At 39.2% G+C, this 27,579-nt stretch overlaps 2 protein-coding genes across 5 annotated transcripts in view; both read right to left on the reverse strand.

Annotated features, from left to right (window-relative positions):
* Window positions 1-1,108: 1,108 nt before the first annotated feature.
* On the reverse strand, window positions 1,109-1,939 carry LOC108049212. The gene is made up of 2 exons (XM_017130327.1): window positions 1,883-1,939; window positions 1,109-1,414 (listed from the first exon to the last, which is right to left on the reverse strand). The coding sequence occupies exons 1-2, from the start codon at window positions 1,898-1,900 to the stop codon at window positions 1,109-1,111; spliced, it is 324 nt and encodes a 107-aa protein (XP_016985816.1). The 5' UTR covers window positions 1,901-1,939.
* An 8,240-nt stretch (window positions 1,940-10,179) lies between these two features.
* LOC108049235 (myb-like protein AA) overlaps window positions 10,180-27,579 on the reverse strand; it is a 66,148-nt gene continuing 48,748 nt past the window's right edge. For all 4 annotated transcript variants that reach the window (XM_017130356.2, XM_017130354.2, XM_017130355.2 and 1 more), the window contains 2 exons: window positions 16,922-17,040; window positions 10,180-14,846 (listed from right to left, as the gene is read on the reverse strand). In XM_017130356.2, coding sequence (XP_016985845.1) covers window positions 12,855-14,846; window positions 16,922-17,040 — 2,111 coding nt within the window. In that variant the 3' untranslated portion in view covers window positions 10,180-12,854. The remainder of the gene's footprint in view (window positions 14,847-16,921; window positions 17,041-27,579) is intronic.

The raw sequence follows: 27,579 nt of genomic DNA on the forward strand, positions 1-27,579 counted from the left end.
CATTTTAAAAATACTAAATACTCAATTAAATATTCAATGTGTACAAGATAATATTATACTCAAAATCTAAAAAACTTAGTTATTTATATTAATTCCAGAATCAGAAAGATGTAAATTGATCTTTTTATGATTTATTACATTTGAAAAAGTTTACTTACTTCAATCTAACATTTAAATACAAGTAATGATAGTAACGTTTGATTGATTGATGTTCTAAGCCGAACTAAAAAACATTTCGGAAATACTAAATTAAGAATAAAATATTTAATATATACAAGTTAACATTCTATTCGAAATCTAAAAAACCTAGTTATTAATATTAATGACATTTATTGTATATCAAGCTTTGAGATATTTATTTAGCTTTCCATTGTCTTTTGTTTGATTCGATAGAAAGTGATTGCTGCGACTGATGCAATCAATGTAGAGACCATAGCCGATTCCCAAAAATAAGTTGGAAACTTCGGCCGAGCGCAATCAATTAAAATATCGACGTCTATCAGCGTTATTATAAATCAAACGATAACATAAAATTGACACTAAAGGCGTTTCGACCATTTTTCATGCCGGCCGTCGACGAGATTAAGGCCTCGGATATATGGCATCCGAGCGCGGTGGCCAAACTTAGATGGAGTCACATTTTGGGGCACTTGAGCTTGCATCTGAACTTTGCTTCGTATTTATGCAAATTATCCGTTGCCGGACGGGAAAAACTGGTCCACAAAAACGGCGAACGCAAGGCGAAGTGCTCTCTGTAATTGATCAATTTCCGCCGAGCAGCCAGACCGGATCGAATCGAATCGAAATGGATCGGATCGGATCGTTTGGATCGCCCAGAGAAGTGAGAAGTTGGCAGACCCGCAGGTTGCCCAGATCGGATTGAATCGGATAATGTGATGGCCACTTGATCTTCGGCTGATTTATGGAGTTCGACGAGGGCTTGGCTAATGAAATGCCACTTTAGATACAATATTTTGTGCCCGTTTTGTCTTTAGCCCACCACTTCCATATGGAGAGTTATGACACCTGGTGAAGGTGCACCCACATATCGACATTGGACATTCCACTTGATTGCCTCCGACTCACTCGGATCGCCAATCAGACGCAATCAGCAAAAGTGCCAATCAAGCGCAGGACGCGTCGACAAAGGATGCGTTCGTCCCATGCCCATAATCCTGGGTGTGAATGTCGAGTAGATAGGGACAGTAGGGTGGGGCACTGGTCGTCGGAGGGCCTGAAATCGAAACCTTGTCGCTGGGGTGTCAATAACATTGTCCGTGTGACTGCCTCCGGGCATGGTTGTTGTCGTCGTTCTGCTCGTTGTTGCGGCCATCGACGATGTGAATGCGTTTTCAGCTCCATTGAACCGGCAGAAGCAGCACAGTGGAGTGCAGAATTCGGGTATCAAGTCTGCCTTTAAATACAAGTACAAAATGTAAGCTTCGTTTTAAAAAGAGTATATTTCATATTTTCATCATAAAATATCGTATTGTATGTATTTGGAGTTCCATATTTTGTAGTGGCACTCTATATTAATCTAAAGACCATATTATAGTTGGCCAATAGTCGGTTAAAGTGGAGCTCAAGTCACGAAATTGACTAAAAGTAAATATAATTTATACATATCATAGCATAAAATCACAATATTGACAGTTTTGTGGTGACTTAACCATTAATACCATATTTTAGTAAGCTAATAAATATTATACTTAACTATTCAAAACTGAACCAGAGATTTCTTGCCTATGAAGATTGCTTTTAAAGTATTCTTAAAATGCAAACATTAATGTAGTCTTTTGAAATAAAAAATGTCTTAGCAATGTTAATAAATAGAGACAATAGAGAACATTTTAAGTGCTAATGTAAGTTTTGGTTTACTTACTTCAAACTTCTTAAGCATTTGCTCCACCGTTGCCCAGAAATTCCAATTTAATTGCGTGAATCAAAGTTGTAAATCATTATGCTAAGTGCCCTTTAATGTCTCAAAATGCAGCTCATTTGCAAGTGCAGGTTCCAGGTCGTTCCCAACTCCGCCATGGAGCTGCAATATGGAGCTGCTGGCCCCGAGGGCAAATAATCATGTCTGAACGGACAAGGCAGGATGGAAAACGGGAGCGGCTTAAATTGCTACTGGCCAGGCTGTTGGCTGACATAACCAGAGGGTTGGGATGGGTTGGGTTGGGTTTGGGCTTGGAACCTGCTGCAACAAAGAAGAACTACTTTCAATTATCAATTATTAAGTTAATATCTTCTTCAGGCCGCAATTTGAATGGCAAGAGGTGTCACCACTACTAGAGTTAATGGTTCAATCAGCACTCTCTTTTATCTGGAATGGATATGAATGCAATTGCGGTTTCCATTACCGTTTCGGAAGATAATGAACGGCGCTCGTTTAATTAAAATGCCGCCTGACGGACTGAAATCAATTTATCTGTGGCCCCAAACCAAATTGCGGTGCCAAAAGCCCGTCATCATGGGGCGAGGCCATCAGCATCAACATCAGCATCGCAATCGCCAACCCATCTCATTGTGCATACGAGCATCGGTAATTGGGGACCACTTGCCATCCGATAAACACCTTAAATATGAGCCTGTTAATTACTGTAATTTGCTGCTGTCTCCAGCCCCCTGGAATCGAAATGAGCCACTAAACGCGACGACAATCGCAACATTTGCCATCGCACCCCGGAGGATTAGGTGACCCAGTTGCGGAACCAATGCGACAGCTGTCTTGGCGGGGCATGCAACATCAATTATTCAGGGCCATCAAACGGGGGGCCATGCCGACCGAAAGTGCAAACAACTAAACCCCAAAGATACACACAAGTCGCCGCATGAAATATTGACAGCAGTCAGCCCGAAAAAGTAACTACAAGAAAATAAAACTAGCGAAAGTTACACTCTCTTGAGTTGGGGCTTCAACTTTCAATGATTATCGAGTACTACCAGTACTTAATTATTAATGCATTTCTTTAATTTACTTTTTGAAACAGAATACGACAAGCTCATTAAAAATTAATAACATTTTTATTCGTTGTTTTCTAGCATTTCTTTAGAATTTTATAAAGTAAGTGTGAAACAATGTTCTGCTGGTTAAATTAGGTATTGGTCAATATTGGTACTCCAGTTTTTCTACTAGTGATATCCATTATGTTTTTATGTTCCAAATGTTTTTGTTATATATAAGCCTCAGAAAATGAGATATATTAATTCCATTGTATTATTATTTTCTAAAAATTCTATCTTGTTCTACCATTCTAGTTTTATTAAACGTTATTCTAAAAATATTTCTTTATTTTTTATTGCGGCTGTGGGAGTTGCATTAGTAATAAAGTAATTTCTGCTCCTGAATCCCACATCCCACGACTTCAATTCTTTCAATATTTCATATCTCCAGCTAAAATCCAAACCCATGGCGTTACCTACTTCTGAAACTATTTGTAACTGTCCAAGAGACGACCATGACTTTATCAGTCGGCTGTCATTGGGATGGCCACCACCTAAGGGCATGTGAGCTTCGATGATAATTTATTTTGCCAGCTGTGTGTGGGCGACCCTGCTGCATGTTGCTGTTGCATGTTGCTGCCGTGGTGTTGCATGTGTTGAAACTTTGAAGTGCGTATAATTCATTGGGTTCTGTGCTTGAGTGACCCAGCAGACGGTGACTGACTGACACAAACACAAAGTGGCTGTCTGGGTCTTTGGAACTCGGCAACCTCGGAGACCAAAAGCCTCCGAGCAAAAATTCAAGCTGCAGTCAGTCAGTCATTCAGTCAGTCATTCAGTCAGGCACTCAGAATTGGGCTGCAATTTTCCTTGGCATTTTGATAAATGGCGTTAAAATATTTCACAGGCCGGTTGTCAGTTTGATTTTCGATTCATTGAAAGCGAAACATGAAACTTGACCCATTAGCTAAGCATTTGGGGTCCTAATGATCCTTCTTCTGTTTCTCTCATTGAAACATCCAGGCCATTCCGGTGGCTCATTAAATGCTGCGGTTTGCAAATCAAACCGGTAGAGAAACAGGAATGGAAAACTATTGACTCCAAAAACCCAAACCCAAACCGAACCCGGCCAGCCAACTATTTACGAGATAAAAGCACTTACGATTTCATTAGCCAACTGTGCAGCAAAACAAAATCACTGGCAAAAGATATATCGGTAAATTAATATTTGCCTGCCATCAGGTGACAGACGGTAGTAAAACGAAACTGGTCCCTGTCGGCCTCTTGAGTTTCACTATTCCATCCATTTTTAGGCTGGGAAGCCGAAAAGGAGTTGCTGCGAAAATTGCTAACTCAAAATGCAATGCGGGAATACAATTTTCTTTGCATACAGTGATTGCCTGATTGATTGAGGAATAAAACGATTAAAAATACCAGATTTAGGTAATCATCAGCCGCATCGATTTTAGCAGATCCAAAAAAATCCAACAGATTTCGCAAAAATTGGGCAAAAAATACATTTTTTTGCTGTGAATGCCAATCGATTGGAAATTTGGTAACGAATTCAACGAGGTATTACATTCCAAGATCTGACCATTATTTGTAAGGGCTTCGATCAAAAAACCCAAAAAACGAGTTGCATTTTTCCGGGATTCGGTCATCAAAAAAATATTTTTAATAACTAATTTTGTAAGGGTTTTTGTTTTAACTTTGCCAAAATAAAAGGCACAGCGAAAAGAATGACAGTTTTGAGCAGCTGAGAACCTATACAATCAATTTAAGCTTGATTTGGTAAAATGTATTTTTGGACCGATTTTCACATTTTTCATAAGGGGTAACACTTAATATTTTGCCAAAAATCGACTAAAATTAAATTTTTTAGCTGTGAATGCCACTCGATTGGAAATTTTATAACGAATTCAGCGAGGTATGACATTCCAACATGGGACCATTATTTCTAAGGGTTTTGATCAAAAAACCGAGAAAAAAGTAGCTTTTTCCGGATCTCCGGATTTCGGTTTTTTTCACATTGTCATTTTTGGCGAAAAACCGACCAAAATGAAATTTTTTAGCTGTGAATGCTACTTGATTGGAAATTTTATGACGAATTCAACGAGGTATGGCATTCTACTATTTGGCCATTATTTCCATTGGTTTTGATCAAAAAACCGAAACTTAACTTAATATTTTCAGACTTTTTGGCATAAAACACATTTTTATAAGGGTGATTTTTCTACAGCTTCGCTAAAATACGACGTACAGCCAAAAGAATGACTGTTTCATGCAGCTGGGGACCTAAGCTATCGATTTCAGGTTGATTTGGAAAAATTTATTTTTGGACCGATTTTCACATTTTTCATAAGGGGTAACACTTAATATTTTATCAAAAATCGACTGATTTGAAATTTTTTAGCTGTGAATGCCATTCGATTGGAAATTTTATAACGAATTAAGCGAGGTATGACATTCTAAGCTTTGACCATTATTTCCCAGGGTTTTGATCAAAAAACCGAAATAAAAGTGTGTTTTTCCGGATCTCCGGATTTTGGCATTTTTCTTAAGGGGTTACATCATCTATTTTTGCGAAAAATCGACCAAGACCAGACTTGACTGATTTTCCAATTAACTCGACGCGCGTTGAGCACTGATCGTCTGAATGAACGCCTTCGACGGGCCACTGCTGCATTGATTTGTCAAATTGACAGCAATAAATCCATCATAACCAGTTACAATTGACAGTTAATCATAAGCACCGCTGACAGGTGGGTCCCAGCCCCACTTCCCTTTCCCCACTCCCCACCATCCACCCCCTGCTCCTCATCCACCTGGCTGTGGGTAATATATGCGGCTGCCAATCAGCCGATTGTCTTGATATATGCGCCCATTGACCAAGTCGGGCTTTTGGGCTCGGCCCAGTGCAAAATGTTGCACCAAATTAATTAAAACCCGTGAGCGGCTAGTCATAGTCATAGCCATGGTCATAGTTATAGCCACCCACCCAAAAACCCAACCACCAGGTGAAACCACCCGATGGCGACGTGGGACGCCTCTAATACCCAAAGCCTAACCTTGTTCGCAACTGACACTTTGCTAAATGCCCACCCCGAGGCACCGAATGAATGGAACTGAACTGAACTGAACTGAAAGATACCGACCCGATATGCTAAGTAGGGGTATCGCCACGTTTCGCCCGGCACAATTTATTCAAAAGCATTAATTTTTTTTTATAGCTTAAGTCTTCGCCGCTGTAGCCAGCCAAAATGATCTGGACTACGGGCCAACTAAGTCGAGCCATGGGAAAATGAGCCGTAGTTCGGCTCTAATGACAGTTATTTATCAATTGGCATTTGCCAGGTGACCACCGGTGGTCCGGTGATTGTCACGGGAGACCGGGTGCGAAGAAAATATGTTTCCCTCAGTGTACGACAGCCAATTGAGTTGGCAATGTGAACACAAAAAACAAAAACTTGTCATAATTACCCTAAGCTTATTAAATTAGACCTAAAAGATGAGTCTAGACTCTAGACCATATTATAAATTCCCTTAGCAAAAAGGAAACTCTTACAAATATATACCTTATACATTGTAAAAAAAATTATTAAAAATTTAAAAAGAAACCAAACAAAAATTAAATCTAATCTTAAATATACAACCCCTTTGCAACTTGTATAATATTGCTACTGTCGTTCTGCTAATGTTTTGTAAGCAAAGCTAAAAATACTCCTTCTTAAATGCAGTGGCCAAAACTGGATATTTAATTATAAAAATGTAAATGGGTGTATAACAAAATATTTATCACATAATAAATGCAGGGCATTAAATTCAAATAGGAAATATGTCTTTAACACTTAACTTTAAACACTTTTACTGTCGATTGAGTCACCAAAAACTTTTAATAAAACATCTAGTAAACCCATAAAGACATACCCAAAATAATTCCAATAAAAACGAAATAAAAAGTGGTAAATGAAAAAATGTTAAAGCCAAATCCGAAGTCATGTTTGTAAGCCGTAGTTAATGCATTGGCTGTATAATCCAGGTCTTTCATTTGCAGTTAATTAGGCACACGCCAAAGCGAAATATGCGGTGGCAAATGAATCTTGAAATCAAAGTCTTCATGTTGCCATTGACAAGTACAAATAAATGGAAATCGTTAAGACCAACCGGTTATCACTGGGTTAAACTAAGCGTTAAGCGTAAGACAAATTTAGTTGCTGATTCGGGGTATTTACTCCGATCTCGAACTCCGATCTGGGACCTGATCGTATCCATACCCATACCCGTACCCGTACTCGTGCGTAATTAGCCGCGGCATCGTCGATTTATCATCGAAATGTGGCGGTCATAAACAAATGCGCCGGCGCCACTCGCTATTTCCATGTCGTTTATTTTTCATATTCAATATTCGGCTTTTATTTGGCTCTTGGGCTTTTCATTAAATATTAGCCACAATATTGAACGACGGCCGCAGGCGACGCAGCAGGTGAAGATGTTTACCCAGTTACCCACCATTCGGATTTGGATCCGAACTGGAAGTTGCGCAAAGAGTACGCGTCCGAGTTCGAATCCGAGTCCGACAGAAATCAATAAAGTATTTGTGAGCTTGTGCAAGTTGCAGATGTCATGGGATCGGACACATATGCATAATGATGTTATTCAATTGCACAGAACAGCGGGCTTTCGATTAGTATGTGGGTGCAATCACTTGATTATTACTCGGGGAAACGCATAAATAGTGATCACAGGTAAACGTCGCTTATGCAGATAGGCTGTCTGAGTTATTGACAGGGCAAACGAGAAATAAAGAATTCGCCATCTGCTTATGCAACTGGGTAGTGTCATATATTTGATTTTATATTCTTAAATAAGTGATGTACTAAATAGTTATCAAATATAAGTATGAAGTCTAGGAGATGAAATCAATGAAAGAGATTTTGGAAAAATAGTAATACAATTTATACAACATGGTAACAATAGTATATAAAATGTTTAATATTATACAAGAAGATGAAGTTGTTACATTTTGCTTTTGTACTTTTTTTTACATTTCCTAAACATAACTATTTTGTTCTAGTTGTACAAAACTTCAGGTTTTTGAATCTATAATACATAAAATCAACTTAATTTATATTCCTTTATACTGTTACTAATTTCGTTAGAACTTTAAATGAAACTATGGATTTATGGAAATTTAACTCACTTTTTTTGCTCTTTCACTTGGCCTTTCAAATGCGATAATACTTTAGTATCACGTGCTGGTGCTGGTCGCATTTCATTTTGGGCCCCAGTTCGATGGCTCTTTATGCCATTCCATTCCAGGTCCGGCCAGGCCACGCCCCCCGGCCAGACGGCCGCCCCTTTCGGGCCGAGCGACGTGTGCATAAATCTTGCACGCATATTTAAGTTGATGATGTTAAATGGCTGTACTAAAAATACGAAATATGCATGCCGTATGCATCCTGTCGCTCTGTGTGTGGAATGTGCCACGGCACCACTGCACCACTCTGCACCACTGCACCACTCTGCACCACTGCACCACCATGTTCCAGCAACATGGCGACATTCATAAACCAAAACTGAGCCACAGAGTCTCCTCGAAAGCCAAAGGCAACTGCCTCGGAGCCCGTGGGTTTTTGGCCTGGCTTTCGGGCTGGCCGAAAGCCGAACTGCCAACAAAACGTTCTGTCCAAAAAGGAAACCGAGCTCACCAGCAAGGGGGAGATATTTTTGGCATTTACTACAACGAATGTAATATGCACTATCAAAATAAAAGCTAGATGAAGTGCTCAAGAAATGTCTTGAAAATAATGTATATTAATATTTGATTACATATAAAGTAAATTCAGGACCTTAAGAAAAAGGTTATATTTAAATTACCATTAATCTTGAGCTATAAATTATTAGAGAGTTTTTAAACAGAATAGAATATTTATCCTATTAAATAATAGGTTTCCAAAGTAAATTAATTAGATAATTTTATATTTAGTTATAATTTTATAAATAAATTGAATTTTCTTTCCCATTAATCAGTAAAAGCTCTTTAAAAAAGCCCAAGTACCTTTTGTAAGAGCAACGATTGGTTTTTCTCAGTCACCTTATAGTTTTTTTTTTCAATTTTTTTATTATTATTTCTTGGCATGTTTTCTTTTTGCTTAACGGCGGCAGATTTGAAAAGAATTTCTGCTCGCAAATGAAATTGTTTCCTGTTAAAAGCTAAAAAGAAGAAGGCAAGAAAACAAACTTCGCGGGGAGGAGGTTGGCTAAATGGCGAAGGACGGAACATGGATATGGACGGCACCTGCCGTCGCATCGATTGATGAAATTAAAAGGAATAAATAAAAATCTTTTTAATGGTCTGGGATTTGGAACTTAATTTTTTAATTAAACAAGCCACCAAGGAGGAGGCTGCCGCCGTAGAGGGAGATATATAAGAGACCCAAAGGAGGCTGGGACATTTATGCAAAGCAGTAGCCACTTGGCCACTTGTGTGGTCATTTCCACGGTCTGCTGGCCATGAAAAGGAGGAGTCCAAGTGGCGGAGGAGCAGCGACAGCAGGCTCAGCATAATAACTGTGTTTGCCTTGGGCGATGGCCAACACTTTTACTGCCCCAAGGAGTCGCCGGACCCTGGCCATAACATGTTAATCCCCCAGCACCGATGTCAAATGTCAGCACATGTGATTTGTCATCCTGGGCAGGAGGAGTCCAGGAGGAGTCTGCAGAGGACTCTGCGTCGGTGGTCGACTCCCTTACATTGTCGCCTCGGGGAACATTTGTCACCAGACCACCTAACTTGTTCCCATCTGCAATTTACAAGGCCCTCCAACATGGCCAGGAATGTGCAATTGATATTCTACGAAATCAGAGAACCGCTGCTGATGACTTTGATATATTCATCCCTTTGCACTGAGAAAAATATGGCTAAAATTGGTCCCAGTTTCTTGGCATTTAATAACTGTCCTTTACGTTTTAGTTAGTTGTTTTTTAAAGGAATCAAAGGTTTTTTTGTATCATAGTTAATCTAAAGGTTTGCAAATAAAGTATTATTTCAAGCCATTTTTTCTTCCCATCAAAAATAAGTTTTGAAGTCCAGTTTCATTTGGAATTTATATATATTTTTTATTTATACGATTTCTCTGCACACATTCGTTAACCAACAAAAAGAAACAACTGAGCATTTATTTGAAGAGTTGAAAATGAGGGAAACTTATAAGAGAAATGAAAAGTGTTAAATATTTTGTTGAGGCTTTTTATTCAATTTCTAGTGTGTTGTTACTCGTTTTAATACAAAGAAATGCAATTAAATAGTCGTTTATATATTCGTATATATAAGATAGAGATTAATAGAGTTTGGGGAGGGGAGACAGATTTGAGGGGAGAGAGAGAGAGGATGAGAGGTGTTTTACATAGACGAAAGAATCATTTTGCTTTTATACATAAATAATTACATTTAATGCTTGGCTTAGGAATAAAACATATTACAATGTACAATGGTAGAAGTGTTAACTTAGGCGTATGATTAATTAATTAATTAAACGTAATTAGTAGAAAGAAAAGTGCAAATGAATTTACAAATGACAAATGACAATCGGTCCCCGCTCCACACCAATCGACTCGATTCGATATAGGTTTAAATAAATAGTTTTCTGCTGTGGTAGATATAGTCACCGATTAATCCAAGTTCTCCCCATCGGCCGTCGATTCAACATAAGAATTTTGTTTATATTACAGCAACGCGCATACGTATAAGTACAGTAGTTCAATTCGAGTTGTGTGTGTTTCGGCTTCGTTTCGGTTTCGTTTCGGTTTCGGTATCGTTTTCGTTTTCGATTTCGGTTTTTATTTAGTTGAGTGCTGCTTCAATGCCTAGTTAAGTTAATAATTAATCGTTCAATTGTTAAATGGTTTCTTGTCTTAAGTACACACTAATTAAATTTTCACCTAAGCGTCTTGCTTTAACTTCTTTTTGTTTGGGTTTTCTTTGTTCACTTTAAATTTACATTCATACATATCTCTACATATAAACTTGACGCTTCAGTTTTCAGTTTTCTGTTTCTGTTTTTACGCATTTCCCTTCAAATTGTTTTAATTTCGCATATTTGGTTTGCTAATATGTTTGAACTATTTATTTTAAATATTAATATAAATATATGAGAAACAATTTTTGCATATCTTTTTCCATGTTCATACACATATGCCTATATGTGTCTATATATATATATATATTCGTATGTAGAAAAGCAGCAGTTGGTTTCTTTTTGCTGTTATTTTGATTCGATTTGTAGTTTTAGTTTCTTAGTTTTTGTTCAATTAATAAATATAACGTTGCTTATTCAGTGTGAATTTTGGTGTTTGGTTGCAGTACATATCTGGATACATACGTTAGTAGTTCTTTAAATTTTCCATTATTCAAAATTTGTTTCCATCCTCCCTCGAATTGAATATCGCCCACAAACTGTGTCCTAAAATCAATTTCCATGCTGACCATTTCAACAACTTTTTTTTTGTATTTGCTTAAAAAATTCGGTTTATTTTGAATGGAGTTTTTCTTTTTTTCGTTCATCTAGCCCAATTTCGTTCTCTTGTGCCTAGTAAAATTGTTTAATATTTAGTTTTAACCTTTCATTTTTGGAAGTGTTTTGCTGTGCGAATTTGTTATCGTTATCGTTATCGTTACCGACTCTTAGTTCTGCTTGCGTATGAATTTAAAAAACTTCTTCATTCGTTTCCCGTTCGTTTTGTTAAATTTGTTTGCTAATTGGTTTTTGGTTCGTTATAAAATTTTGAAAATATATGCATATATGTATATAATATATATCGATTTTTGTTTGCATTTGTATTTATTAATTCACATTGCTAATATATTTAATTGATTTAGTAAATCAAAAGTTTGCTACGCTTTTTCAGTGCATTCGAAACGTTTATTTGCTTGCACTTGAATGTCGCGCTTTCATAATTTCCATTTCAACAATTTTAGCATTTTGTTATCGATTATCGCTATCGCTTCGGTTCATCGTTAAGTTAGTTTATATAGCACATACTCGTAAATAAAAATCTTATTGTCTTTTCATTTATAACTATGTAGCAGTTCTGCGAGTTCGTTGCCTGCGGCCTCCCGAGTGCAGTTGGTGGAGTCTTCACTGTACTCGCTACTGGATGAAGTGCGGCCTGAGTTTTCGTTATCGGTTCTGCGCCACCTTCCGCTTCCACATTCCACATTCCCTTCCACTTCCGCTTCCGCTTTCCGCCATCGGTATCGGTATCGGTATCGCTTCTGTAGTGTGCTTTTAGGCGTGGTGCAAGTGCAAAGTCCTGTCTGAGTCGAGGTACTGAACAGTAAGCAACTCCTTTGTATATCGAGTTCTATATATGTTTATATATATGTATCAGTTCATTATAAATTTCAAATATTTATCCATAAATTTCTTCTCTTCACTTGGTTTTTCCTAAATTCTTTTCAAAACTGAGTACTGAGTATAGGTTTGCTTCTTTTAAACAGGCCAGTTCCGGTTTTCACTTTTAAAGAATTGCTTCTAAGATTATTAGAAGAACTTTTTTGTTAAGTATAAAATACAATTTGAGCTTAAGTTTTTTTGTTGTAATTTCTTTAAAATTTGGTTATTAAAGGAACTTTAAAAGGTCAAGTTGGCATACATTAAATCTTTAATATAGACAGATATCCTTTTTAAAAGTTAAAGTAAAGTTTATAAGAATCAGACTTAAGATATCTTGACAATAATTCCAGATAGTTTTATATAGATTGCAGATTTTTTAATAGCTTTTTTTTAAGAATTTATTATTTATTTTTAAATTTAAATGGAATTTAAATTGAGAAATCTGTGAAAGTGAAAACCGCGAAAGCCCTGTTTCTAAACATTTAATAGCCAAAGCCTGATAGTCCCTAACTACTACGCAAATCTCTGGTGAGTGAACCAGTGCAGTGTCCTATTCGGCCTGACCCTGTTCATCCCGATGCGAATCGGCTCCGTCAGATGGGAAGTGGTCGAGGTGGGCAGGAATCCGCTGAAGCCGACATCGGAGCTGTTGCCGCTGCCAGTCCCCTCCAGATCGCCATTGTATACGGCAAACACACTGATGTTGTCCAGGTTGTCGATATCGATGTCTCCGCCCGCATTTCGCACATAGGTCAGTTGGTGATAGGGCGTGGCCATCAACTTGCGGGTGAACTTGCGCACCGGTCTCTTCACTGTTGTTGCTGGCGTAACGCTGGTTGTTGCTGCTGCCGTCGGCGAAGCCTCTGTGAGCGTGTTGTTCAGGTTGCTATTGATGTTCTTGTCCACGCTGAAGAGCGAGGGAGCAACATGTTGCTGGGGAGTCGTCCCCGATGTTGCTGCCGTGCTGGATAGTTGCTGCATGGGTGTTGTCACCACAGTGGCTCGCGTGCTGTCGCGTGTTTCAGTGGGTGGTTGCAGGGTCCAGAGCAACTTGCGTGGCTGCTGAGGCTTCACTTCATTCTCGCCCTCCAGCAACATCTTCGAACTATCCGTGTTTTCCGGCGGATTTTCCCGGCTGCTGCTGCGATGCCTGCTTGGCTGTTGCGTGATCTGTATTTTTTCAGTCTGACTGGTTGCCGTTGGTGTTGCCCTCGTGCTGCTGGTGCTGCTGCTGCTGCTGCTGCCGCCGATGTTGCTGCTGTTTCTGATGTTGCTTCTGGCCAGCGGCGTCTGCTCTATCACCAACTGCGAGCCCGCTGTCGAGGTAGTTGTGGCCGCCGTTGCCGCTATTGCTGATGTTGCTTTGGTTTCATATGTTGACGTGGACTCCGTCTCCGAATCATCCACCAATTCGGCCTCGTATTGCAGCAACTCGGTGTCGTTGCCGCTCATCTCGGGCGTCATGGCCGATGCCTCGGCCTCCATTTCGGTGATGTAGGTGGCCCAGGCATCGTAGTTGCTGCTGCTGCTAATACTGTCGTCAGATGTTGCTGTTGTGCTGCTGCTGCTGCTGCTAAAGCTGTCGATCGTGGACCAAGTGGACCAGGGCTCCAAACTGGAGCTGCTGCTGCTGCTGCTACTGCTATTGTAGGTATCCGAATCCTCAAATCCCGTGCTGCTGCTGCTGCTGCTGCTGCTGCTGTACAGGGTGTCGTCGGTGTACGGCGATGTTGCTGCTGTGGCAAGCAGTTGCTGCTGTGATTTTGGCTTGCCCTTGCCCTTTCTTCGCCGTCCCTTGCGTTTGCTGCTCAATGTTGCTGTTGACAATTGTGTTGCTGTTGTTGCTGTCGAAGATGTGGTTGCAATAGTTGCCGCTGGTGTTTCTGCTGCAGGCATTCGTTTCGTTGGACTAGCTGATACTCGTTGTTGCTGTTGCTGTTGGTGTGGGTTTTGCTGTTGCTTCTGTTGCTTGCGCCGCTTCTGCTTTTTCTCGTGTTGCTGTCGTCGCAGCAGCAGCGATGGATCATTGTGATGATGTCGCACCTGATGTTGTTGCTGCTGCTGCTGTTGTTGCTGTTGCTGCTGCTTCTGCCGGTTTATCGCTAATTGCTTTTTGTTAGTGCTACTTAAACTAGTACTACTATTATTAAGAATAACGTTATTATTATTATGGCCATGATGCTCCTGTTGCTGTTGCAACTTTTGATTTTGGTTATTCGATTTGTGGCGATTGTTTTTGTTGTTGCGCGGGGGCTTCCGAATGTTGCTGCTGCCATTGTTGTTGTTGCTGCCACTATTGCCATTATTATTATGGTGATGGCGGAAAAACTGCTCGGCCTCGATCTTATTGAACATGTAGCAGGCATCGTTGACGCTCTTCTTGGGCCCCACAGGCTTACCTCGGTGCGTGAACCCGACACGTCGCTGCAGATCGACAACGGAACGGAACACGAAATAACCGTGCACGATGGTCTCGTTGAAATAGCAGGTATCTCGCAGTTCCCTCTGAAAAAACAGGAGGGATATATGGCGATTAACTTCCGTGCACTTCACATGCAATTTATGAGCGGCATTTCCGTTCATAGAGCCTAAAGGTGTTATATGCGGTAGATATTCTGATATGCGTATCGACAACGATGACAGCGACATCATCGCGCGAGGAGTGAACGTTTAGTCTGCCTTCTGTTTATTTATAAAACACTTGAAATCTCAAAACGACAACCAAATGAAACGCGGCTTATGACTTGGATGTCGGCATGCCATTGGTATCTTTATTTAAGGGGATATTAGTTGGTGGGGTATGATATTAACAAAGAAAAACATTGGAAGTTTACAAAAATAAAGATTTTTTAGCCTGTTTTAATATTTAAAATTTTTCGCATATATATTGAGCTAATTAATTATCAGTGAAGAATAATTTATTTAATTTTATTTTGTGAAAAACAAAAACAATCTTGTATAATTTACGAATTGGTCATTATTAATCATTAATATCTTTTTATTAACAATACAATAATTATCGGAATAAATTAAAGAGCCAACTGGTAAAAATTCTAGGGTATTTAAGGGTCCAATCACCTCACCCACAGCATCCCCATCCGAGTGCTTGAGCGCGTGTTGCTGCCGTGTTGGCCATTTCTGCTATCAACGGACAGATCGGATCGATCAGATCGGGGCGATTGTGGCCCAAAGTGTTGCCAACGACGCAGATGAAACATTTCCCAAGCAATTAAGACTTGTGCCATATTTAGCGACGGACTACTTGTTTGCTCTTCTCATATTTATAGCTCGTAATTGCTATTTTTGAGCAGCTTCTCACCACTGGTCAAGTGGTTGAACCAGAGTGTTTGGGGTAAATACGTTCGTTCTATTTTTGAGAAGGAATCAGATAGAGTAATCAATATGTGACTCACTTCGAGAATTGGCGACCTCGGCCCACACATATGTACTAACCTTCCCTAGAAAAGCCAGCCAAGATATCGAATGAAGTGTAAATCACGGCGAGTATTTGCACAATAATCCAGCATGGATTTTGCGGTCATAATCGAAAGCAATAGGCAACGGCACTAGAATGACAAGTATCTGACCTTAGGGGTTCTATTGTTTGCTCAGAGCTCGAGTGCGGTTTAGCTAACTAACTGTATTGCGAGTGGGAAAAGGACATTGAAATGTTTTCGCCATTACCACATAACTGGCTGTAATTAAGTGCCCCGTCATCCGTCTGATTGATTAGACATATCTAACTATCTATTATGAATTGTTTGATTTTTATGATGGCAAAACTCAGTCCTCGAGTGGCTGCACTTCAATGTGTGACATTGAAACGGGCCCCGCGAAACTGTTACAATGTCTCGAAAATTTGATTTTCAATTTCAGTTCCGAATCCCCCTGAACAGTTGCAATTCATTGCTCTATGCGATATCACGCATACGCCGCGTTAAACGTATCTCAAAATCTGTGCCACATTCGGCCGTAATTGCATATGAAATTGTTCGCATTTTTAAATTACAAATTACAAAAATATTGTAATAAATATTTTGCTCAGCCCGCTGACAGATTTGGTGCAACCTGCAACCGGTTTTCACCCATTGTGGCTGACAATTTGGCCACGTTGCCATAATACTGTTATTGTCGTCTAAGCTATCGTTTGCATAAAACCATTATGTGGAACATGTCATAAATTACAGTGTTTGTACAGTTAGTTTGCATAAAAACAAATCGAGGAGAAGCGGAAAAAAATGAGTTGTCTCTACACTTGGCGCTTTGTACTTTGTCAAGTTTGAAGTACAAATGCAATGCAATCAAAATCGCTGCACTGAGCCTTGGCTATATCAGCATCTATATAGTGTCAACACAAATACTGTCAAGCTTATAATTGTGGCTATTTCCAGCAATTTGCTTGCACAAGATGTCATAAATCTTATCTATTCATAAACAAATTATGTGATTATTCCCTTTCATCTTTGCGATGTCTTTTACATACGAAGGGGATTTACCCTTATCAAAAAGTGAATCATTTTCTTGAATGGAGAACGAAGAACTCCCAAATTTATTGTGACCTAGAGGTCACTACTACTCACCATGCCAACTAATCTCCAATTGTCGTTGAAACACAAATATCTTTGAGTTTCTTTTGCGTACAGTGCTATTTTGAATTCGTTGTTCAGATAATCCGGGAAGCCGACTATCGTTATATTTTCTGAAAAATACAAAAAAAACGAAAACAACAAATTAATTCCATTAGTTAATCAGCTAGGCGAGTGTTTTTAATTGATGTAAATATTTGGCGGGCAAAAACATTTTTAATTAAAGGCAAACATGGCTCTTTTCGTCAAAGTGATTAAGCGTGCCAAAACGGAAGGTAACGATTGGTTGGGGCAGGGGTTCATCATTATCATCGAGATAAAAGCGTGTATGTTGTTGGAACTTTGACCTTAGACGATGCACGTGTCTTGTCGGATATTACCTAATGAATGTCGACATTGATGGGTTGCTGTCAAATATTTAGATCGATGGGATATAGGTATTTGAAGCTGACGAAATAAAGAGATTAAGAGTTGGATACTAAATATTTCCAATAAGATTTATGGAAGGCCATCGGTTTTTAAATAATAAATGTTTTATAAATGAAGTAAAGTTAACTATTCAATATTTATTACTGACCATATACAATTCTAATAATAATTGTAGACATTTTGACTCAATCTGCTTATTTGTTTGCTATAATTTCCATTGAAAAACCAAAACAATTTCCCAAAATAGTCGGTAAATGCATTAAACCTCGAAAAGTCAAGTAGCCAAGGTGCGCATGCTCTCTCCGCTAATTATAAACCGACAATGTAAGTCCGCCCGCAGATGTATCTGGAGTATCTGGCGGGGCATCTGCCCCCGGCATTTCAGTCTTTCAGATACTGTATCTCTGTATCTGTATCTGGCCTCGACAGGCTATTGAACTTCATGCGGGGAGGACGTTGGGGGATGCGGCCACAAAAGTCACTAATAAGTAAAGCACTTGAAAAGCCAAAGAAAAAGGCAACACGAGGAGAAAAGCCACTCGAGTTAGATTGATAGGTGACTGGGTTCAGCCCCGGTCTCAGTCGTCTGCCTTTCTGCCAGTAATTAAATTTATGCACACAAATTCTTGGCAAGAGTCGATGGTCTTGGTCTCGGTCTTGGTCTGGGCTCTACACTCTAGGCTCTGGACTCTGAGCTCTCGACTCTGGGATCTCGGCTCTTAGCTCTCATATTTCATAAGCCGGGGCGAGCTGAGGGCTTGAGTGACTCTGTGCTTCACACCTTTGGCCGCCGGTGGCAGCCACTTGTGCCTCTTGCCCCAGGGAGCTCCCTTTGTTGTTATTCTCCTGATTCACGGCCCGGCCTGGCTAGCTTATTGATTTCATTAGTTTGGTGACACAAAACGACGAGTGGAGGAGCACCCTCTGCCAGCCAGCACTTGTGAGTGCGCACTTGGTCTTAAACTCAGAGAAAATAATGTTACTATCTAAAAGTAATTTCATCCTTTAAATACTTACCTTTATATACAAAGGAAATTTATTCTTGAAATGGAAAAATGCCTGCCAATTTTAATTTTATTACTCTGTTTTTGAGAGATTCAAAGATTCATGCCATTATTATACTACTTATAGCAATGCATTTTTATAGTTTACATTTATTACTAATAGAAAACTTAATATAGAAACAAATTGTACAACTCATAATTCATTCTCTTCAGATGGCACAACTTTTTCTTTACCTTCCTAGAACATATAACCCTTTTCCTTCAGTGCATTGCCACTTGGAGTCTCAGTTTCAGTCCCCTGTTTATTTGCGCCCTGAAAGCGATGCAAACTTCGATCCACCGCCATTGTGACATATTTGCCTACTTGAATCCGCAACCGAGCAGGAAGTGCAAGTCCATCCAGATGAGCAACGGTAACATTGTTGCGGTCTCTGGGGATTGGGATTGGTTAACCCAATAGATTACCCAAGATTTGATATCGTTGAACTCCCAATGACTTTGACATTGAAAGTGCCAGAGTTCCTAACATCTGGCTTCGGTTCGCTTGCCCCTTCTCCTCAATAATAAAAACACCAAACTAGAAAAGCCAAATGTTTATTTTTATTTTCAACGGCACAACTCACACTCTCAAAATAAAAAGCCATCAAATGCATTTTAGGCTTTGGAATTTTTATGGGCTTCGATCTTTTTGGATATTTTAGAGATCTTCGCTACGGGTTTGTTTTTCACTCAATAAAAAGCTTCGATCGGGCCGCATTTTTGCCGCAAGTTATTAAGATTTTAACAACCAAATCTTCGTCTTCTGCCGAGTTTCTAATTAAGTTATTAGTCATGGTGAGTGGAATTTCAGTCTCGTCTCGTTTTGTTTCGTTCAGTTTGGAAAGGGCGTTTGAACTGAGAAATGCATCAGCATAAATATGGCAAAATACAGGCAACGAGAAGGCGTTCTTCAGATGCTATCGATAGCTTTCAATATGGGGGCGTGATTTGTTTTTAGAAACAAACCGATGGATATAGAATTCCGAGCGGCCTGGTTGTTCTAATTTATGAGTATTTATGGCATTGAACGATTGCTGTTTGCTGGCCATAATTTAATTGTCACTAACTGAAGGCTGCGACGTCATAGTATTTGCGTCATTTAATGGAAAAAATTCATAAACAAGCGATAAGAATTTCGTACCTGTCGCCTCGATTGCGAATTTCTTAAACTTTATAATTAGTTGTATTTATAAGGCTCGTATGTCATAATTTTGGTTAATAATTTCCTGCTTTTTTATTAAAAATACCCCGGTTTATGGCATGGCCCAACCACCAGCTGTGCACAGCTTTATTTTGTGGGCAGTAAAAACACAGCTCTTGATATATAATGTCAAAAGGCCGAAAATGTAACAAATGACACACTCAGAGGAAGGCCTAAAAACAAGCGAATCAGAGTTTATGCTGAAGAGATCAGGAAAACAAAGAACCCGGCCAACAAACAAACCATAAAAAACACAAACAGAAAAAAACAACCAAAACGCTAATCAAATATGCAAGCAATGAGCTTCATCAACATAAAATTAAAAAATCATAAAATGCTAAACTGCACAGCATGAACAAAATCCAAAATCGAAAAACCGAATCAAAATAAAAACAAAAATCAGATATCTCGACAACGAGCTGGGGCGTCAAAATGCCTCGTAATTGCGGCACATGTACGGAAAACAACAGAGACGAAAATCAGAAAATGATTTTACGATCCGCAACGGTGTACATATGATTATGGTCGACACTGTCACACGGCTGTTCCATCGCCTCGATCACTTTGTCATTCCATCAGCATGATCTTCGCCTCCATCTTCGATCTGAGTTATGGGATCTGTGTGGATAGTGGATAGTAACCGACTTATTGGTGGGCGTTGCCAACTCTCATCTCCGGCTTGATGGGCATAAATCGCGGCTTATCGATCTCTATGATAATCAAAGGCCATTTCCCTGGCATATTTATCGAGTCTAAGCATATTTGATTTTACTTTCCAGATTCTACTTTCACTCTCATATGGGTTATTTATGCGGAAAAGAATTCCATGCCGGCTTATGATTAAAGGAGGTGTGGCAAAGACTTTAAGTTTAAGCAAATACAAACAAATCACCGGAAATGCAACTTAGTCTTTTATTTATTGCATTTTAAACTCAAAGAAAAAATTGGACATTAAAAAGGTTATTTTTAACACGTACTTTACTTGCTTAAGTTGTAACTTAAGATAGCTTTTATATTGTTACTTTGTTAATATTCATTGATCTATTTTATTTTCGATTTGTTTTTTTTATTTATTTTGCGATTGTGCGTAGTTATTAATTATTATTATTTAGCAGAAGTTCACTATAAAAGATCTTTCCTCTCAAAAATATTAATTGTAAACGAAAAACGTTAATATCCGGAATACATTTCCTATATAAATGACTACTTCTCTTAATTGTAGAAGAATACAAAGTCTTTGGGAGTACTTTTATTATTCAAAGAACCATGCCGACTATTTCTGAACGTAAAACCAAATGTTATCCTTGGCTTTTGAGCGTAACTTCCCCAAGAGCATTGCCCCAATGAGTCCAATAGTTCCTGGAATGTCGTCTGAGGCATTCACTTCGATGGCTGCATTCCCGGAACTTTTACGCTGACGATTGCAGTCGGGTTCACTGGGTTCTGGGTTCTGGAGTCTGGAACTTGGGGGTCTTGAGTTGGGTCCCGGGTGAAGCGTCTTAGATTACACTCGGCCCTAAGTAATTGCATTTTGCATATTGCATTTTGCATTTTGCGTTTTGCATATGCAGCAACGTCAACAAACAACTGCGATTTGTCACATGCTGCAACTAGTGGCCCTGGCCATCATCGGTATTGGTTTTTGCATTGCATCGTCATCGGAATCGTCGTAGTTGCAGCCACTATATAGTGGTATATGGTATAGGTATAGGTATAGTATACGTATACGTATACGTATAGTGGTCCGCTGTTATTGACGTTTTTGTCACGTTTCCTGGAAGAAACCGTTTTATTTGCTCGCCTGGTGCCGCGGCTGGCATTTCGGTTTGTTTTGTAAGCGGAGAGCGGCAAACAAACTGCCCTGGGCCTGGGCCAAAGGAAAAAAAACCTCAACTTGCAGCCATTTATCAGTTTCGACCTCCACTTTTCCCCTCCCCCTCCCCCTTTTCCCTGACCAACTGCACTAATGCTAATTGCATTGGCACGCCCTGAAGACCAGCTCCAGCTCCAGTTCCATTTCCATTTCCATCTACATCTCCACTGACCAGACCAGCTAGCTCCAAAGCCAACTCGAATGCCACGAAATTAGCGCCATTTAATGTGGAGCGTACTCAAGTTTTACGCACGATTCTTCCACTGACGCCACTCGAATCGGAGCCCCCGGGAATTGGTTGCAGTGCAGATGGGGCGACGGGGCGCAGAGGCCACAGTGTCAATGAGTTAATTAGCGCACGATTTGTCGCCCCCACAACAGCAGACAATGCACTGAGAAAAAGGTTGGAGAAATTCATAAAGGTTTGGAAATCACATTGAGTTGCCCAGTGATTTTAGATCCCTAGTGAAGATCCCTACAGTTTACTCTCTCAATTAAGATTTTTCATTAAAAATTCAGCATTTATTATTTCATACATTTAAAAACAATTAAATGTGAGTATTGATATCAGAATTTTTGTCATTTCAAATATTTTATCATCACTTTTCTAAGATCACACAATTTAATAAGATCTGGTAAAAAATATAAAAACAATGTCAAACTCAGTTTGTTTTTTAAAGTGTAAGTGCAAAGAGCAAAGAGGTGGGAGAAAATAGCACTCTCTTTGCTTTTCATGTGGGTGGTTTCCCCCTGGAAACTCTCGTGAAAGAAAATCTCTTCTTTTATTGGAGTCATGGCAGCTCATTTCTGGGTCACATATTGTGGACTCTACACCGGGTTTTATTTGCTTATAATTTATGTTGCCGTGATTGAATTTTGTGGTCCACCAAATCAAGAAAAAGCAATTAAAATTATAGAAAAATTTGAGATAAAATTTATAAGCAAAAGCATTTCAAGAATTTTTGTTGAATTTGATTAAAATAACCATAAATGTAAAAGCCTAAAAAGCATTCGATGTTGCTCCAGTTTTTTCTTTAAGGTGCAAACATAAAGTTTTCTGAGTAAAGTGAGTTAAGTTTGATTTATAATTTTCCATTGAACAGCTTATAGATTTTTACGTGATCGTAATGGAATTGTCATTTCCTCAAGAACACGTCATATTGTGTTTATAATTAATTTAATTTATTAATGAATAGTCGATCAATTTGCTGTCCAGTGACAGTGATCAAACCAGTGACTCAGTAGTGATCTTTTAAAACTATTAAATTACTCATCATGGATGTACTGTTATTTCAGGGGCCTCCTGCTTCTGTTAACGATATACCTGGCTATATTGGCTATATGGCTATATGCAAAGCCAAAGGCAAAGGCATTTATCAATCGAATGGCCTGCGGACAATCTCGATGACAAGGGCAGTAATAAAAAGGCCGCTTTTTGTAGTCGATATTGAAAGTGGTATTTTGTTTATTTACTGTTTTTTCCCTGTTTTATTTTGTATTTTGCAGACCACACACGCAGCCCGCTCCGCATGTTATTTACAGTTAATTGCTGCTGGCGGCGAATGAATGTTAAATTACATTGATAGTTCCATCAGCCGCAAAAGCAATTTTTTTTCATTTTTTTTTTCCAGAGCCCGCTTTTGTTTACTTTGCTGGCCGGCGATATTGTTGTTTCTGCGGTTTCGCTTTCATTGTGGCAAGAGGAGAGTAAATGGAAAATAAAGTGAAACTGGCATTTAATTAAGTTAAACCGCCGGGTCGATGGCAATTTATTAAAATAAACACAGGAATATATATTGCAGCGGGCAACACTAATTGCAATGTTATCTAAGCAAGGACGCGGGCAAACCGAAAAACTCAAATCAAATTCGAATCGCCAGCGAAGTTGCAACATGGCAACAAAGTCAACGCGGTGTGGCATGGATTTGCGGACTTTATTAATTAAGTGCAAACGTGGTCACTTACAAGCCGTTTAAACTGCGTGTTAGCCAACTTGAAATGGCCCCGCTAATGCGCCAACAGCAGGTTCAAAACTGAGGAGAAAAAAACATTAAAAAAGCATACAAAAAAAAATAGAAAAACCATAAAAAAACAACAGCCAAAAAATGGTGTGCCTGGAAAAATTGTCAACCCGGTCACATAAATTTTGGCCGACTGCCGCAGTCGCCGTCACTTGTTTACGCTTTTCGGTATCCCATTTAATGGGTTTGTTGCAGTTGCAGTTGCAATTGCAACAGTCGCTAGTAAACAGTAAAATTTTGCTGGCTTCCTTTTGATCATAACTCGCTGAGTTATTGTGACAATTTGAATTGTTTCATTTTTTATCACTTCTTTACACATTTTTATTATTTGATTTTTCTAATTTTGCCAAACTTTTGCCGGGGCGTGCCATTAACATTTGCCACGGATCCACGAATCCACGCACGCAAACGATCTGAGTTATGGCCAAGATAGATGCAGAAGCATTGATTACGTCACCATAAATTAAGATATAGTTGTCGCGAGATTTATGCCGACAGGTGTTAATATCCATCGATTGGCCAATGATCGTAATTCTCTAGGAAGTTGCGTGGGTGCTGCGACGCTCGCCAAAGAGTGTTTGGCACCGCGAAAATTTGTCAACTAATGGGTTAACAGCAGATAAAGCCGGCTTTATGGTTATGTATGGGGTGATTTTCGGCACAGCTCCATAAATATCCCGAATTAATTTCCCGCAAATTTGTCTCGCAATGGATTTGTAATTGAATTTCCGCTCACTTCGGGGTGGTGCAAAATTTATTGTTCGAAATTAGAGTGGCAAATTTATGCGGTTTTAATTAAGAGCTCAAAACTGAAGGTTCTTTATCTTTGTATGGTATGGTATTCTAATTGCTTAACAAAATGGAAAGACATTACCAATTGATTGGTGGAATTTATGGAGCAGAAAACTGAGCTGTTGTAACCGAAAGGTGATTTTTCGCGTATTGAAAGGCACTGATAAAATAACCTGAGGAATTTATATGGTGGGTGCTCATAATTATAGGGAGATTTATTTTTGGAAAATCTGATGTTTATCTTTTGACCATACCTTTTACAATACTATTTATCCAATAAAAAGAAAGATGTCGTCTTATTACAAATTCAGAAAAATAAACTTGATACTTGAAGGGCTTGAAAATATCATTACTTTTTTGGGAACTACTTTTAAAATGCATTTTAAATGTTCTTAAATTGTAAGGTTTATTTTTGGAAAATCTAAAGTTGATTTTTTGATTATCCCTTTTAAAATACTATTTTTCCAATAAAAACAAAGATCTATTCTTAGTACAAATTAAGAAAGATAAACTTAATACTTGAAGGGCTTGAAAATAGCATTGCATTTTTGGGAACTACTTTTAAAATGGATTTTAAATGTTCTTAAACTGTAAGGTTTGGTTGGCATAATCTTACAAATTTCTCGTCTCACTTTTTTAATCACTTGAGGCCGAAGATTCAAGTGGGACCACCCAAATATTCCTGGATCATGCAAAACTGTTTACCCTGGCGCAGGATCCAAATGGACGGGCGTGTCTGGACCACTTACAACATAATTATCCTTTCGAACGGGCCGAAAGGTAAACAGAGAGCACTATTAACATGTCCGGGGGATACGGAGCCCTATAATGATGCCATTAATTAGCTGAAATTACCAAAAGGGCAGGGAGTGCTGGACCAGAACTGAAATTCGTTTTGCACACTTCTAGCACCCTGAAGCCCCCTCAGCGCCAAGGATAACACCTTTTGATTTACGCTCCCTTAGCTCGTGGGCCGTAAAACAAAAGTTTAGGGCCAGAACCGCCCAGAGATCTATGGAAAAGTGGTCTCGGGTTTCTCGGCAGGGCGCCGTCCGTCTTCCATTTGCTCTTTTTCTCGTGTTTTCTGGCCTAGAGCAAATGTCAGAGACGCTGGGCATAATAAAAACGTCATGTCCTTGTCCGCCCTGTGTGGCCAACAGGATCGGGCCAAAAAGGTGCCAAGTGCGGCCAGCTGGGTTTTTTTTTTGCTCCTAGCCCACTTTTATTGTCTGTCAGTTTCGCCAGCCGACATTATTTCAGTTTGCAGTCCTCGGTGTCTTTGTTTTATTGTTTTTCGCGCGTCATTATTTCGACTTTAACATTTTGTTTGTTTGTTTTCCAGAGATCCTGGCCAATGCCAGTTATTTTGGCCAGGACTTATCTAGTGCCTCAGGTGTAAAGGGCTCATAAAAACGTGGGATCGCAACTCTTTTTACATTCGTTGCTTATTCTCCACCTTCCTGGGAATATTTTCAAATTGATTCGCTGGAAAAATAAATCAGTAATAAGGCACTTACAATGCTGTTGATACACGGGCTCTGTTTTCATGTTTTATGGCGAAAAACATGTAACTTTAGCATTGGGAAAATATTGATAGGGATTTTTGTTCCATGAGGTGATATAAATATTTCGCTTTTGAACTTGACTGTATTTATGTTTGGAGCCATGAATTAGATTGGAAAATTTAATTGTTTCTTAATTCAGCTAGTTCTCTTTGATTTTAAAATAAATATTATGGCTTAGAATATGACTCTATTTATGTTGTGGCCATGAATTGGTTTAATAAAGTACTTCAAACGTTTTCATGAATTACGTTTTGTTGAAATTATTGGATATATGTTTGTAATTTACTTTTTCTTATGATTTAATTTGGTTTAAGTATAACAGGTTTTTTATATGAAGTTGATCTTATTTGATTTTTGTATTGCGTATGTTTATTTATGGAAATAAGGATTGCTCTTTTATTTATAATTTAACTTGGTTATATTTATTGAAACATTATTGATTCTCTTAGCCATATGTATCTTAAACTTATGCAATAATGATGACTTTTTTGCGAAGTATCTAAATATCTTTTAGCCAGTTTCGTCAATCTTTCGACTCCTCCCATCTTAAGACCCTTCTTCATTCTCCTGATTCCTTTTTGGATTTTCTGTCTTAATGGCGCTTCCTACTCATTTCATAATTTGCGCTAATCTTCGCCCCAAAACCGTGGGTCATTGGCCGGAAACCCTTTCTGTTTCAGTCTTAATTTGGTTTTATGTGGCCAAAATACTGGTCCCATCCAGTTTAAGCGGCTCCGTCGACCCTTTAATAAGCAGATAAGCGAACATTTTTATGTGCCGCCTGATTGGCACCGGGATAACTCTATTAAAGGCCCCGTTTAAGCCATTCCGGCTAAGACGTCTGAGTGTGGTCTAGACCCGGAGCCAAGTTCATGGTTACGTCAGTGGGTAGAGTGGATTGTGTGGCAATCGAAAGGCAATTTGCCCCCGCAATCGGCAATTACGAGCACTACAAATGTAGTTGGCAAGGTGTCGGCAGGCACGCATTGTCATCTAACAGATACTTGAATTAAATAAACGAGTTGATGGAAGGGGTGGATTTCTGGGGGATTGCGTGCAGCAAAAAAGGCACGCAAGCCAACTCCTCCTGCCATTAACAACTGCCCAAAATACACAGGTTTTTTATGATTAAAAGACCCATTTGCATGCCCAAAAAAAAAGCGGAGGAACACGGTTGTTTGAAGTTCTGAGTTTGAGTTCGAATTTGAGTTTGAGTCATGCAAAGTGAGCCACTACCAACTACCAACTACCATCACAAGCTCATTAAACGGTAGTGAGACTCGATTCGATTCCGTCTGCAGGACCCCGATGAATTTGCATAGCTGCACGCGATCCATAAACCCCCTTTCCCTTTGAAGACTTTACGTAATTGGAAAGTGGCAGGGCAGCCAGGGTATTGGGGAAAAAAAAAAGAAATTCGAAGAAGGAGCCAGCATCGAAACGGCCAAGTGAATTGATTTATTTGGCCGGCACAAGCCAACTGACAAATGAATGCATTTCCGTTCTGCCGCAATGATCAACTGACAGATGTCTTGGCTTTGACCACAATTTATTTATTTGCCCCGAAGCCTCGAGAGCTTGCGACATTTCCTGCCCAATGACACGGAACATTTTGTTCTGGGAAATGCTTAAAATAAATTAGGGTAAATCAATTGAACAGACACTCGAGATTATCGATTGAGGGATGGCTACGAATCATGCTGGCCAAAGGGGGTTTCTATAAATAAA

The sequence above is a fragment of the Drosophila rhopaloa genome, unplaced genomic scaffold (assembly GCF_018152115.1).
Source record: "Drosophila rhopaloa isolate 14029-0021.01 unplaced genomic scaffold, ASM1815211v1 contig_115, whole genome shotgun sequence".
Lineage (NCBI taxonomy): Eukaryota > Metazoa > Arthropoda > Insecta > Diptera > Drosophilidae > Drosophila > Drosophila rhopaloa.